Below are 16,433 nucleotides of genomic sequence, written 5' to 3' on the forward strand. Positions count from 1 at the left end.
TACCTTCCAGTCAAAGTCCCGTAAAAATCGGTAGACGCGTTTCGTAGATTAGCCGGAACAAACGCAGTTATGCGGACAGACAGACAGTACGAAATATGATTTACATATAGACACTTAAATTTTATTAATATGTTTAATTAAAAAAAAACTATAAATAGTTTTACAAGCTGGTAAACATAAAATAAATTAGACAAATAACACACCCATTTTAAACGTCCACAGTTGCATTTGAAAGGCCAAGTTTTTGCAACAACATGATTTCTAAGTTCATAACAAGTACCAAGTTTTCGCAAGCTACATGTCGTACGCACCGCGCCTACTTCCACATATGAAACACATATGAAAGTAAAAGTTACTTCATTATCATTTACAAGTATCAATATGTCTTAGTCGTGCTATATGCGTATTGCTATCAAATGATTGGGGTAGATTCTTTGAAAAGAATTACTCACGTCAGGAAGCGTGGGTTTTTACTAACAAAATAGTTCTTTTTATTTGTATATTTCGAAAATGGTACGTCTTCTAATACAGCTAATTATATTATTCATAGTATTTTAATTGTTTCTCTGAAGCTTTAATTTCGCTCCCTGCGGCGGGTGCGGCTGCGGGAAGGTTAATAACAAGTCCATCGATCAATGAATTAACTATTCAATTATATATTATTTTTAACTTTCTTATCTACGGCTCTTTGATATTGTAGCGACGCGTAAGGCTGCGTCCACAGTTAATAAAATCTAGCAAAATTTATAACAATTTTACTAATACAACAATTAGAATGTTTGTATGGATGTTTCTTAGAAGGTATCTCCAGAACGGTAGCATTTGGCTTAAATTCACTATGAATATAGAACATAGTCTGAAAAACCTAGGCTAATAATAAATATTTAAATGCCCTCCGCGGACGGAGTCGCGGGCGACAGTTACTTCAAAAACGAACATTATAAGAAGACATCTTTAGTTGGATTGTCTTTCTATTTAATTTTCGAAATTTTAACTCAAAATTGTTAATATTTCGCAAATTCTTCGTGAATACTTCTACAATTTCCTTATGCATTAGCCTTTACATTGCGAAATGTAAGCTTCAGGCGAAGCGTAGTCTCGTTAATACAAATACTATGCCTCAATTTATTCAGCAATGTCAAAATAGAATGCGGTTATCTTCGATCACTTCGCTAATGCGCAGCTGTCTCAAATTTGTAATTACTTTTATATAGTCTGTATCACATCTTAAATCCTTCAGAGACCTAAAAGTTTAATGTAGAGGAGTGGGCGTTTGTATGGAGATATATATATTTTTTAATCTTTATTTCAAGCCTAATTATACTTTTTACTATTATTACAAATGCGAATGTTTAGATGGATGGGCTTTATATAGGTATATTCAGAACGGCTGAACGGATCTCGATGAAATTTGACATACATATAGGACATCTGGAAGAACGCATAGACTTATTTAGTTTTTTCTTAATTACTCACGGACGGGGTGACCTCAAGAAATTTATTATGTTGTTATAAGTTAGTAAGTAACTTAAAATATGTTGGTTCGGATTTAATTACTTTTCCTACCCCAAAATTACATAACAAATTTCATTGAACATATTGTAATCTGTACTATAGTCTTAGGCAGCTCTCTTGCAAAATTCCTTGGTAATAATATGATCGAATAATTTATAATAAGTTATAAATGCTTGACTCAGAATCATTCAACTAATTGGTAGTTAGCATCTATTAGTGTACAACACGCTGTCACCTCCAAAGGGCGGGAAGGGTCAAGGCAATCGAGTGACCAATGCAGTACCGTTTAATTCATGTTACTAAGACGGCGCCGGACTTTCAGTTGCACTGATTAATGTAACTTAGTTAACTTGGTCCGGTAATGTATTACCAGAGTAGTAAATATATTAGTCATTTAAATAGTTAATTATAATTAATCGTTAGGTAACCTTTGTGTCTTACCCAAAAATAACTAAGCGGCGATTTCCTTTTGAAAGTTTGATAGTAAAATTAATCACGTATCCTTTGTCCAACGAATTATATACGATATTATTCATTCAGTAAACGTATACACAATGAAAGTTTTAAACGATACTACAGGATATATTAAATTCTTTTTTATTGAATTTAGTAGCTATATATGTAACTAGCTGTCGCCTAACTCAATCCGGGCTGAGTTAAAAAAAAAAATAGCAGCCTCTGTGTTCTTCCAGACTATGTTCAACATACATGTCAAATTTCAGTAAGATTCATGGCGCCGTTCTGGAGATACGATACATCCATCCAATTATTCGCATTAGTAATATTGGTTAGATAGCTGTATACATTTCTTGGAAGTGTGTTGTTTTGACTTTAAGCAAAGAAATAATTATAAATTAACCACTATATCATACTTCATACCGATTGCTTTTATTCACATTTTTATCGACGTTCAATTTTATCCTTACTTATGTGCTTGGTCTACTAAAGTCTAATAAATTTTTCCTTGTTATCTTGTTAGTAAAACGCCTCAATAACATGAAGGTTAACCATTAAGTTCAAACGCAAGGTTCCCTAGGCGGCTCAATGTTATCCCTTATTAGTAGATTAAGTCCGTAGTTACACAGGTCCTTATAGAGAGCGCCATCTGTCGGTCGCCGCCGGAAGGTCGCAACCGAAATGGTTAATACGGAACATCTTTTCTTAGGGTACTGTAAGCTGAGTCTTCGCAAAATACAATTTACTACAAGCAGTCTACCTATTTTGCAAGTAAAAATATTTCTCGTCTCCGTCTTCTACATTAACTGTGAATTTAAATTTTCTTACGACACGTTTGGAAACAAAAATTCTTCTCGAAAACCAATACCTTGGAAGTCCCTAAGTGATAATAAAAAAAAAAATTAGAATTAACTTTTATGTTGAAAATCAACTACTTATTATCCTAAATTTTACGGAACCCTTTGTTCAAAAGATGTTTTCACATGTAATTTTGTCGAATCGATATTCCAGCTTGAGTTTAATGTTTCGGAATGTCTTCATTACCTGCAACTTTTTGTTGTCTTGTGCGATGTTCTAAAAATAATTCACCACCTTGTTCTTCTGAATTTTTTGTGGTACTATCATTTGCCGTCCTATATTTGGTATGTTTGTATCATGCACCTTTTGTGTGTTGTTAATTCACCTGTCACATTTGTTTAAAAAAAAAAAATAGATTTCTCATACTAATCCTACATAAATAGTGCCTTAATAACCATTTAACATAGACTTAGTTTTAATATACATACCTAAAGAATACAACTCACCGGAACACAACGAGACGGCTTTACTATAGATCCCACGATCTCATTTACAAGACCAAAATAAATTCATTTTATCTTAAACATAATCGTTTCCTATTTCGTATCGATTACGCAATTCCTCACTAACTGTAGACGTTGTTAATTATACGAAGGATATTTAGAACCAGTTCGTAATGTGCTTGTCGGGCCATATCCGTTCCTAGGCCGGCCTTTGTCGTCCTTTTGCGGGGGTCGAACTGGCCCCACGCGGAATGCAGCTGACTCACGACTGGTGGGCCGTTTGAGGCCTAAGTTTGTAGAACAAAACGTATTTGTGTCGTAACCGAAGATAGCAAGTCAAACTGGATTGTGATTAATTTTATTGGAGAATGTCAAATACAATATTTAGATTTTGTATAAACAAGCGATTGATCTGATTCACGTTGATATTTGTTTTTGTGCATTGTTAATGCGAATGTTTGAATGTATGGACGGATGGATGATTGTTAGAAAATCTATAGAACGGTTCAACGGATCTTGATGAAATTTAGGACATATGTAGAACATAATCTGGAAGAATGTATAGGCTAACTAAGTTACTTACTAAGGTTTTTAATACCGCGCGAACATATTCACGGGAGACAGCTAGTCGTCAATAAATATTTTTAATGAAAACAGCTATACTTAAGTATTAGGAATTTGTAAAACAATGAGTTGTATTTCTGAACATTTGCTGCGTAGAAAATCTGGTATTGTGTTAATGTATTTGCATTCTTTTACTCCAGAATTACTGTAACTTGTGGATACATTTAAAGCATTTTAGCACAGGGTAAGGCAAGTAATCAACATTTTAATTATGAGTGAGAATGTAATTTAAGAAGTAATAAGATCTAATGAAAGTTAAAGAGAATTGAACGGACAAGTAGCAGCGAGAAAGTGACGAATGTGTACTGATGTCGAACAAAGATTAACTTCATTAGTAGACGTATGGGAAATTGACGCGTCAAAAGTACTGCCTAAGGGTCCTTTCACACACACCGAGGCTGGCAGCAGAACAGATGACTGAAACAATTTTTTTTTACTTTGAACATATTTTTATCCAGAGTTAGCTAAAAAAAGACATGAAATTAAATCTTGTTTTAATCTTATAAAGCTCCATATTATTTATAATAAAAATCTGCTCAGTTGTCGTGAACGGACCCTAATAATACTTTAACTTTTTTATTGGAACTGTGAGTCGATATTTAGTTATTTAATTGCTTATAGAGTCCTTTAGTGTAGATTTCTTATAGTAAATCTAGAATCTACACTATGAGAGCTACTTAGTGTTCATTTGACGACTATCTATATGCAAAAATATTATTTACCTTATCTATTATTTACTAGTTTCGCAATTCTATATAAAACCCAGAACTGTTAGTACAAAACGCAAGCACATAAGTTTGAAGTGCTTAGTTAGTACTTAAAGCGGTTAATGCTTAGCTTAGCTGGAGAAAGGCCTAGGCTGGACACAGGGCGGCTCAGGTCGTTCACACCGCATACCGCAAATGCCTGGATCCGGTCTTTCATGCTTTATCCCGGTTTCATTGACTTAGAGTCGAGGTGGAGCCACAGTGAGAGCGAACTTTTGTAACAATAATATTGTGGTTTAATAAAGTTAGTAACAAGACTTGGTAGCGAAACAATCTTAGGAGTAAATGTAATTAAAAAAGTAGAATCTCAAACTTTCTATTTTAATTTGTATAACATTTGAATTTTTAAAAATAAAGGCTCTTATTTCGTTTAAATCAAAGAGAATTTGATGTTTAAGTAAACCTGGTATATTATTGCATGATGGTAACATCTATGATATTAAAATTGACTTAAATCTACTACCAATTTTAGCAAACGTCCGCTGAAATGGCAACCCCACACTAGATGTACACAAATAGCTCGTGCAACGGGCAGACAGGAAGCACTTTGAAGCACACAGTCGCAAGTGACCAGTCTAAGCGTGTTGGGATAGGCAGGGCAACAAAATGTGCTTATCGGTGCAGTTAAATTAAACGAACTTCCTAGTCTCAGATAACTTTATGGAAAACTAGCTGTCACCCGCGACTCCGTCCGCGGGGAATTAAATAAAAACATAATAATACGCTACTATGTGTTCTTCCAGACTTTGTTATATATCTATGCCAAATTTCACCGAGATCCATTCAGTCGTTTTGGAGATACCTTCAAACATCTACCTAAACATTCACATTCATAATATTAGTAAGATACGTGATTGATTAATACAAGTTTGCTGTAAATATTCTTGGTTGTATAACGTATAACTTTTTTATTTTAAATTAAATATAACTAATCGTTCCAAAGACTTAAACTTTTCATATAATAATAGAGACCTCTGAATACTTTGTAACAAACTAGGGGCGTTCTATAATCAATATATTTAACTTAACGATCTTTTTAAATCAACACTAACAGCATGTTCAATACGGGCTCTAATCACATCGTGGCTTTCATTTGCTTTGTTATCAGCGCTCGTTATCGCACCATCAGCAATTATTTTGTCAGCTCTGCCGCCTCCCAAATACTTTCACACTTGTATATTGAGGTCACATTCAATTTATGCCAACAACTACTATTACGTGTTAGTAATGTAGAGACTAAGAATATTTAACAGTGGTAGAGCCCGCTTTAACATCTTCGCATGAATTGTCCCGGCTCGCCCTGTGAAATACCACGACCGCACAGAAGATAGGCGTGAAATGGTGCAATTCCGCGTTTCGTTTGATGAGTGTGCGTCCTGGAGGCCTAATTTAGTCCTCTTTCCCTTTCCACCCTTTTCCTTATAAGGAAAGGATGGGAAGTGGAAGTGGACTTTCCGGATGAGAGGATGCATGGGAAGGGAAAATATTTTCTTTCTGTGCATCCTCTCCTCCGTCGATTAAAGGTAGGAAACGCATATGCAATTGCGTATGTCTATGGGCACGTGGCCGCTCGCTCGTTTGCCACCTTATAAAATAAAAAAAAATAAAAAATCCTAGTAATTTCCATAGCTATTGGTAGTGAAGGGAAAGCAAAGTTTATGATTTATTCTATTAACTGATAATTGTCATCACATATTTATTGTGTTTGTAGAAATATAGTTTACGCTTCAAATAAGATAAAGAAAAAACATACAGACGAATTGAGAATCTCCTCCTTTTTGAAGTTGATTATAAACAAGAGTAATTAGTGTGGAAAACATTTTTTGTTGTAATTATTCATTATTGGTATAAAAAATTGAGCTGTAAAAGGATTTATTGTTAAATCATAAAAAAAAAATATTTGTTTCCGATTTAAATAAAACGTCCAATAAAATTGTCATGGGAATTGAATCTGTGAATTCACTTTCAAAAGTAAATTTGGCAAACCACAATCAGTTTTTTGTTGTGTATACACTTAGGTACACAATTCTCTTATACAAGTTTTTACTTTCGTTCGCTCTGTTGATTTGTTTTCATTATCAAGCTGTTTGTTAAGTTTTTTATTGCGAATATTTTTTTGCGTGTCGAAATTTGTTTTACTAACTCGATAGATTAACAATGTTTTTTATTACTTAATTGAAATGTAGGCAATCGTTTACTCGTTATACTGAGTTTAGTTATGAAGAAGTAATGAAATTAACAGAGGAGGCGACGCACAGAAAGAAGATATTCCCAACCTATGGGTCTCCTTCCCCGCGAAAAACTTTTCTTCTGTTCATCCTTACCTAGTGCAAAAAGGGTGGCAAAGGAAAGCGGACTAAAATTAGGCCTCCGGCATGAAACGCAGCGTTGTTTCCATTTTATGCCTGTCTTCTGTTTTCTTGGTACTTCACCGGGCGAGCCAACACATTGTTGCAAAAGATGTTTATTACGGGCTCCAGCAATAGCGAAATTTATCCAAAACTCTCTAGCATTTCCAATGTTACGAGAACATGACTGTGGAACCACAGTGTAAAAGACTACGATCATTTTAGCATACCTGGGATCTTTTTTCTCACAAGATTGTAAACAAGCTAGTGAAAATTGCATTGTATCAGTCCATTGAACCGTCAGTTGGTCAACGCGGCTTCGCTGACTTGCTGGGAACGCGGCTGTTTTATAGGATTGCATTACTGCAACGACATTGTTGCAGCCTCACAACTTGAGGCGATGCTTCCTAGTCTTGTACCGTAATGGAGTACCGAAAAATTATAGTAGATAAAAAACATCTTATTTGGATAGGAAGTATGTTTAAACACGTTTAATTGTGTTTATAATGTGTAAATTTACATGCATAAATTTATTACTATGTTTATTGTTATTACATGAATTTCTTAAAAGCGAAAACAAATAGGCAAAGTTGAATGACTGGTAAAGAATGCAATGCAATAATTTTTTTTATTTCGAAGTGTTGTTTCTAAACAATCGTGTAACCTGGATTTAGGTAAAAGTGCGTAATAAGCGCCATTAGATGTCTTCACTTCGTTTACTATTTGCTCATCGTTCTAAATATCTAATTAAAGAATTCGAAACATATTATAAAGCGTAAAAGTATTGCCTTCTTTCTACAGTAAATTGTGGTATCGTTGATCGTAGCGTATTGTTACTTTGTCAATTTCAATTAGTCATTAATTCAATACGAAAAATATAGTCATTTGGCAATTAAATAATAATATCACAAGGGATAAACATGTGCTTGAAATATACACGGTAAATATTTACATTAAACTTAGTGAAAGCGCCATCTGTTAATATAAATACGAAGTCTTCTTTTATAACTTAACATAGCAATGGAAAGATGGCGCTGTTACATATAACGGCTAATAAAATTGCAACGATTGAACTTTTTAATTTCACTGCTGCATTTTGAGTGGTTTGCTATTTGATATATGTTCTAAAAGCTAGTTAAAAATAAAGTTGGTACAAAAATAGGGAGAAATAAATTTTATTTATCACTACATACATTTATATTAAACTTAACTATTCATTTTGGTATTTTCTGTGATAAATAACATCTCTTGTTTTATAATTGTTACAAATATACAGATCAAAAATAATAGATGATAAAACCCTGGATTGTAATAACAAAAAGTGTGAGCTTTCGCTGTGGAAATAGAAGTACTAAAATTTATTGTTTTTCTTGTTTTTAAACAGTTATAAAGCAGTGCTAACATACAATTAACGACAATAATTATTAAAATTATCTGCTTCACACTGGCTTATTTAAATTACATAGTTCTTTTAAATTAAAATTTACAATTTTTGTAATTTTTCATTTCGTGTCATCAATAAAGTAATTTATTTCCTTATTTTAACATTAAACGTGAAACAGCATTGCTGGGACTTGTTCTCTTCATTCCAGAGAACCATCTTGATGGGGAATTTGCCCTGGAAAATAACAACTATTCATTACAATACTTGTCTAAATAGATTTAATTTTATCTTATTATCAAAATAATGACAATGGTGATGCAACCTGCACATATCTGAGAAGAAATTCAAAGATATATGTGAAGTTAACCAACCCGCACTTGACCAGCGTGGTTGTCTATGGCCTAGTCAACCCTAACTTGGTTTAGGCTCCGACCCCTCGGTGGGGACGTATAATGAGGTGACGATGACCAAAATAATCTTTTATTTATTGTTAAAATTACAAATTATGATAATTGATGCATCTTAATAATACCAAGAACAAATCGCCGACTAATTCTATCATCGGATGTAGCCTTTGATTGATTGCGGACGCAAATTGCTACAATCCCATAACATCCGGTAGTCACTAACAAATCATGTAATAACTCGACCTAACCTCTTGAATTTCTATATCTACTCATTGTCTTTTTACTGTGTACCTAAAGGTTTAAGCGAGATATTAAATATCCTAGTTCCTTCAATAATAATTAGAGTTTGAAATTTAAAGAGGATTTATTACGTATGATTTTTAGTGCTTGAGATTTATCTAGGCAATTTCAATTGGAACATACCGGTAGCATCTTGCCCAGAGTGAAGTGTACGTCGAAGTTCTTCCTCTCTTCTGCCTCTAGGGGACAGTTGACAAGTCCGCATATCTCCTCAGGTGTTTTGATGATAGTGTCATAAGTATTAGTTTTCTTATCATCACTGTATAATGCCAGTTTTATATTGTTTGCGGGGAAATCTGAAAAAAAATTGATGATGTAAAATATTATTTGACTAATTTTTAACATGCAACACTGTTATTTATGTTAATAAAAAATTTTGAATTCGTCTCAAATACGTAATGATATTTGTTTAACTTCTATAGAAATATTCATCGTAAATAATCTTTTATAATAATAGGTCGCAACATAAACAATTATTATCTGTCCTACAACAATAATTACTGTTAGCATAAAAATAGACGTTGTTCTCGCAAACTCGATGAGATTAATGTCAATGAACTCGAATATAAATTAATATTTAAAACAAAATAAAAAACCTAGATTTTCAAATTAAATCAAATCATTCGATTCGAATGTAGATTTAGAATTTTATGCGATAGATGGCGTTGTTTTTAAAATTTAAACAGAACCAAAACATGCGAGAATTGTGCTAATATGTGAATATCTTACGTGGTGTAAAGTCAACATTGACGGAGTAGGCTTTGTCAGGCTTGACGACGCAGAGGCGGGGGCCGCGGGGGCAGGGGTCCACTGCCACGTTGTGGATGCTGCACTGCGAGGTATCCACTGTGACAAAACAAGCAGGAAAATCAACTCTTCCAGCAGGACCGTTACATTTTTAGCAGGAGTTTTACATTAAACTCTATTATAGCAGTATTTTAAATATGTACTCTTCAAACATATTGTTTCTTAGCCTTGAAAATGCACCTAATTAAATAAGACGTTGTTAGCATTTAAAAACTGTAATAATTGTTATTCCAATTTTAAAAATTTTGATGTTAATTTTTTTGCTTTTAATAGATTATAATTCGAAATTTAAATTTAATTCAGTGAGGTTTTGCTTTATTCATTTTAATTATTAAATGCCAGTCGTCTTTATATACTAGTAACGCTTATGTGTTATTCAGCTAATCCAGTATACTCATAACGTATGCCTGTGCCGTCTACACTGGAGAATAATATTTAAGTACTTCAGTTCCATAGCGTTAGTCTTGTTTATAGATGAAACTAGAACTATAAATTAGTAACTTCGATTGATCGACAATTTGGATTATGGTCCATAATTTGAATTAATTATATTTTGTATTGGTTTATTCTTCTTAATTATTGCTATTATTTTTCACCTTTTGTTGAATATTTACTAATTAATAATTGTGGTTGTTAAAATTATATCTCATCCCTTTCCTTTCCTTTGTATGTATAGAATGATGTATCAGTAGCTAGGTCGTTGCTCTTCCTTGTTAAATTAATCTATTATATTAAGTAGTTATGTAAGTAAACTTTGATTGTATCTTCTGAGAGAAACTGTAAACCAAATCTGTGAGAGCATTAGTGGATATCTCGACAACATTTGGGTTAAGGCTAATTGGTACGAGGGGACCAGGCAATTTTACAATCAGCAATTTCAACGACCAAATGCTTAATACAGACCTTTGAGTACATATTGAAATATACAAAGTAATTTAAAGAGTTCTTACCATCTTTGCAGTTCTTTTTAATAACAAAATCGGATTTAACGAAGAGGAAGCACAAGGAGATGATGATGATACGAACGTCCATGTTGAACGAAATACCGCGCGCGACTGCGGTACACCGATCATGTTTGTTATAACAATTGGCCATTATTATTAAACGTTTAGCTTCTTTGATAGGGCTGTGAACTCAGCATCCGTTATGTGGAGAAAAAATAATCTTCCTAGATAAACTAATTTGGGATCCAATTGTTGGTACTATAATTTTTAGGCAGTATTTATGCCGTTTTCGTAAAGTTTAGACATGGATACATATCCCCGCAGCCTCAACTATGATAGACCACTGCTATATCTACTGCTATAATCCCTTACCATTTTAAGATATATCAATTATTCCTACCATCATTTCTATTTCTCTTCTGTTTTAAATACATCTCTCTCAGAAAGACGAGAAAATCCCAAGTCAACTCCAGGTACGACAACTCTATTTTACGACAGAAATAGGGATTTAGGTCATAAAATGTCCGATTGTCCCTTGAGGGCCTCGCAGAAGATAACTCGCACACATGAAATTCTGCTCATGCTCCGCCACTGTCTCTCTCTACATTTTTTTTATAAGAGAAGGGGGCAAACGTGCGGCGGGAACACCGAGGTGATCAACGACACCCATGGACATCTGCAACACCAGAGGAACTGCAGATGCGTTGCCGGCCTTTAAGGAAATGGTATGCTCGCTTCTTGAAGGTCCCTAACATATCGCCTTCTGATGCGTTTGATGTTACTATTGCAATGCTTATACCTAAGAAAATGGCTTAATTGAAAGATCTAGATGAAATCTTTATTCTTAGACACCCCTGAAATCCGGTGCGCGGCGGACGAGCTATGTTTGAACAACTTCGCAATTAATAACTGATAACAATGAGTTAATACTCTTCCTCTGTCGAGCTCAATACATGAGATCAGAGATCGATACCGGGTTCATTGTATCGACATAAGGGTCATAAGCAATTTGTTTAGATACTCTAGTTGTAACATACTATAATTTGTGTTCGTAAGCCTATCATCATGTTAGCTACAAGCTCTTCTATTAATCTATGCTTCAATATTCTATGCCCTACTCTATCTCCGAAATATTAAAGTTTCTTTTTAATTTTTTTTTGGGATTTTTGCCTAATGCCATGCTAATACCATAGTATCTTTCTTTATAGTTTAATGAACGTGCTGGTATAATTGTACCGCCGAGATTAAAGCCGAGTTGGACAAGATATGTATTAAACGAATACAATTTAAAATGAATAATTACTGTCACATAATGGTATGACGAACAATCTTGGGGCTATAAAGAAATTCATTTGTTATTCAACTGTTTATTGCGCATATTTGGTTGTGAAATTGTTATAACACTAGTCTGTTAACAGCCAAATCGGTCATCATTTACAGCTTTACATTAAAGTTGGTTCAGATTCATTTTTTTAGATTCAGCGCCTGCTGATAGAGAGTTTCGCGAGGAAGCAGCACTCCTGCGCCGGATTGGCTTCGTTCCACACACGCCATTTGATAGGGAAGTTACCCTGTAATATTAATCAAGTCTTAAATAATTATGTTACAAACATTTTAAATAAACAAAATAAGTTTATTTAAAATACGTATGTTATTAATCATGTAATGCTTAGAAAAAAAGCTAAAGAACACTTCGAGACAATTGGGGAGATGTCGTGAAATATTCTTATCCCTCCTTCAGGAACCGTGTCCCCAGATAAATGCGAGTAACACGCCAAACTGTAACGCTATAGTCTTAACACTGCGACTTTAGTCATCAGAAGATCGTTAAATATGACAATGGACCATGGCCAGCAAAAGTTCACTAAATTCCAGTGGAAATGATAAAGTTCAGTATTTACGCTGGGCAGTTTCTTGCCGAGCCTGAGCTTGTAGTTGAGTTGCTGGGAGACGCCGGGAGAGACGGGGCACGAGGTGTATAGGCAGCCGTCCGCGTCCCGCAGCTCAGCGAACGGAATGTCCTGGCCGGCATTCACATAGTATACTGCGGTCTTCAATTTATCAGCAGAGAAATCTAGAAGATAAACACAATAATACTGAAATCTACCCTACTTGTTATGTACTTTCTGCATAGAAGGTTCCTTTAGAAAGCCTTTCTGTGACTTTATGTTGATGCCTTTTGTTATTTATCATGTAAGCTCGTAAGCATGTTAGTTAGGGATTATTACTCACTGGGTGTAAAGTCGAATGAGATTGCGTGCTCTTTGCCCTTCTTCAGTCTGCACTCATCACCATTAACACACGGCGTGATTCGGCTTTCTGTGATCGTGCACACATCTTCCGGCACTGGAAACATCAGGTAAAAATATTTATAATAAATATTAGTTGGTTTCTGATATTAAAAAGAGTTTGTATAACATATTGTTACCTCTATTTCGCCAAATATAATGAGAGGGATGACGATATGTTTTATACAGAGATTTTGATATCAGAAACTAACCCTTAATTCGACGAAATTTTCTTTAGCAAAAAAACTGTTATTTTTAGTAAAGTCATACTTACGTAATTTTCTCTTAACTAGTTCAGTAGTTTTTTTTAATTAGTTGTTCGTCACACTGGACACCATCGAATTAAGGGTTAACTTACTTTCCGTCGCCTTAGCCTGTGGTACTTTTGGCCGAAATCCGAACATACATTCATTCATTCATCATTCATCATCAACTCACTATACGTCCCCACAGAGGGGTTCGGAGCCTACCCGAAGTTAAGGGTGATTAGGCCCATAGTCAACCACGGTGGCCAAGTGCGGGTTGCTTGACTTTGTTAAGTTGAATAAGTACTGTGTATTATGAAAATTTTTCGAAATTCCCTCAACCCCCAAGAAAATGACTCCTACCATGATCAACTAGACACATTTATCTTCATATCCTCAAAATTTCATTTCTGTCCATACTATTTGCCCATTGACCTTTACTGATAAATCATTATCTATGATCCCAGGTCACATTTAACGTATTTCTACTAAATTATATGTATATGTTTACATGAATAGTTTTTATCACTAAATATGTTAAAGGTCACACTCGAAATTACGTAAATAGATCTGTAACTAGGAGATTAGTCATTTTTATTGTTAAATTAAAAATAATAAGACTTAAAGTCTTGTCCATTGGTTTGTTGGTTGTTACTTTTTGATTTAAATTGTAGTTTTTAGTAGTTTTAGTAGTTAAATAAAATTGTTCAGTATATAATTTATATATTCCGTTCATCGTTAGCATTTGTATTATATATTTGTAATAAATGAATCCAAACATGTTTTATGTATTAAGTAATGTACAATACGTCTAGTTTTTATTTAAGTAACAAACTTTTGCCCGCGACTTCGTCTGCGCGAATAAATAAATATGTTCCATTTGAAAAATTTAATAGCGATACTAACTTTTCTATTATATTTTCTTAAATTTTCTATTTTAAAAACTATCTCCTGACAATAACAAACACAACAAAAGAATTAGCGAAATCGGTTCAGTCGTTCACGCATGATGCCAAGGGACATCTTTTAGGGATTCATTTATATGTCTAAAGCGTGTCCCAAAATTCAACGATAAACTGTACTTGTGTATAGCCAGATCGATAACTACACGGGGAAGAATACTAGAAAAAAATCCAACTCTTTTTTCAAAAGTGACATTATCTTTTGTAACTTTTCTTATAATTGTTAACCCACCACCATACGATTAGACACTGTGGCTGAAAATACGAAGATATACCTCCAATTTTTTATAGAAGATATCAGAAGTAAGGAAGACTAAGAAGAACGTATATGAAACAATAGAAAGATAAGATAAGATAAGCCTTTATTCGCTGACCAATTTTTTTTTTAAGAAAGATAAAGTAGACGTCAAATCAAGAAGTCTAAAATAATGGTAAAGATAATGAACGTTGGATTGTTGGACCTACTAAAACGATGTCGTGCCTAAATTATGAGTATTAAAAAAAACTTACCATTTTCACATTTATCTATCTTTATAACAGTCGCGGAGGCTGCAGCGAGGAAAGACAGGATTACAATTGTTTTGAACATGTTGACGCGCTACAATCCCACGAGCGAATGCCGGTTGAAGCACTCGCGTCCTGCTTTATACTTATCAACTTTGACCCCAAGCAAGATAAAACAAACGAGCAATGTCTATCAACGTGTTAACAACCGCAAATTAATTAATTATCCATCATTACGAGTATATATTTATTTAATGTAAATAAAATTAAAGTAATTTCACTCTGAATGTTCACAATAACTATTGCAACATTAAAGATTTAGAAAGGAAATGTTTGTATGTCTGTTCCATTGTGGTCGTAGTCTTAATTAGTAATTAAATTGTTTTTCTTAACTAGCTGTTTGAATTTAAAAAAAAAAAGAAAATTATTGGCCTATGTGATCTTCCAGACCATGTTCTACATGTATGCCAAATTGCATCAAGATCCGTTCATCAGTTCTAGAGATTCCATCAATCAAACATCCATATATCGACTCTCCCCTCAATCTTAACATTTACATAAATAAGATTATGGATTTTAAATGAAGGGAAAGTACATCGTATTTTCTTATCTTGCTAATATTATAAATGCGAAAGTTTGATTGTATGGGGGGATGGATGTTTCTTAGAAGGTCTCTTTAGAACGGTTGCTTGGATCTCACTGTAGATAGATGTCATAGATGTAGAACATAGTCTGGAAGAACATATAGACTACTAATTAAGTTTTTTTTAATCCGGGCGAATGGAATCGCGGGCTACAGATAGTTAGTTATATATAAATAAATTACATAATGATGCGATGAATAATACTTAATTATTTATTGTTTAAATAGTGAACAATTTTGATTTGGGTTAATAAATAAAAATCAAATGCAAATTAAAATAAAATTTAATTAAAATTATTTACACTACACTTCCCTACAGGGGGATACAAACAAAATTAACTAAAAAATACGTTGTCTTTTCGTTGCTCGGAGTACATTTTATATAAAATTATGTATTTACATTATATACAAGTTGTTAAGTACATGCCGGATAAACTCTTTGGCAAACCATTGGAATGAAAATGCATATTAAAAATCATAGAAAAGTTATATGCGGTGGTAACTTAACTAAGTACATTTTAAATTTTACTTAGTAAATAGTTCTAGTACATAAAATTACTAGCACCGCGAGTATTTTATATAGTCCATTTCTAGAATCTGGAGTAACTACTCTTATGAAATCTTCTAACTTTTTTCATTAACAACACTCGAAATATACATAGATGAATGTTATAAAAGAGTGTCAGGATCACGCCAAATTGACGTCTGTTGTCTATACCTTCCCTGTCCCTTTGAGTTGTGTTGTGTTGCTTTTCTAACAGAGCGTCGGTGGCTCAGTGGTCAAGCACTTGACTTGCAATCTGCAGGTCCTGGGTTCGAATCCCGCCATGTACCAATATGTCTTTCGATTTCCGATTTGCATATGTACATTTATCCAACGTTCTTACGAAGGAAAACATCGTCATGAAACCTGCACATATCTGAGAAGAAATTCAAAG

At 33.9% G+C, this 16,433-nt stretch overlaps 2 protein-coding genes across 2 annotated transcripts; both read right to left on the bottom strand.

The window, feature by feature from the left end:
• Window positions 1–8,170: 8,170 nt before the first annotated feature.
• LOC106121803 (MD-2-related lipid-recognition protein-like) lies at window positions 8,171–10,945 on the bottom strand. The gene is given in 4 exon segments (NM_001312088.1): window positions 8,171–8,629; window positions 9,226–9,398; window positions 9,832–9,948; window positions 10,860–10,945. Coding segments are annotated over 4 exon segments (462 nt in total). The 5' UTR covers window positions 10,942–10,945; the 3' UTR covers window positions 8,171–8,539.
• A 1,259-nt stretch (window positions 10,946–12,204) lies between these two features.
• On the bottom strand, window positions 12,205–14,947 carry LOC106121804 (MD-2-related lipid-recognition protein-like). The gene is given in 4 exon segments (NM_001312094.1): window positions 12,205–12,424; window positions 12,755–12,927; window positions 13,086–13,199; window positions 14,859–14,947. Coding segments are annotated over 4 exon segments (459 nt in total). The 5' UTR covers window positions 14,938–14,947; the 3' UTR covers window positions 12,205–12,331.
• Window positions 14,948–16,433: the final 1,486 nt, after the last annotated feature.

Source organism: Papilio xuthus, unplaced genomic scaffold, assembly GCF_000836235.2.
Source record: "Papilio xuthus unplaced genomic scaffold, Pxut_1.1 DF826938.1, whole genome shotgun sequence".
NCBI lineage: Eukaryota > Metazoa > Arthropoda > Insecta > Lepidoptera > Papilionidae > Papilio > Papilio xuthus.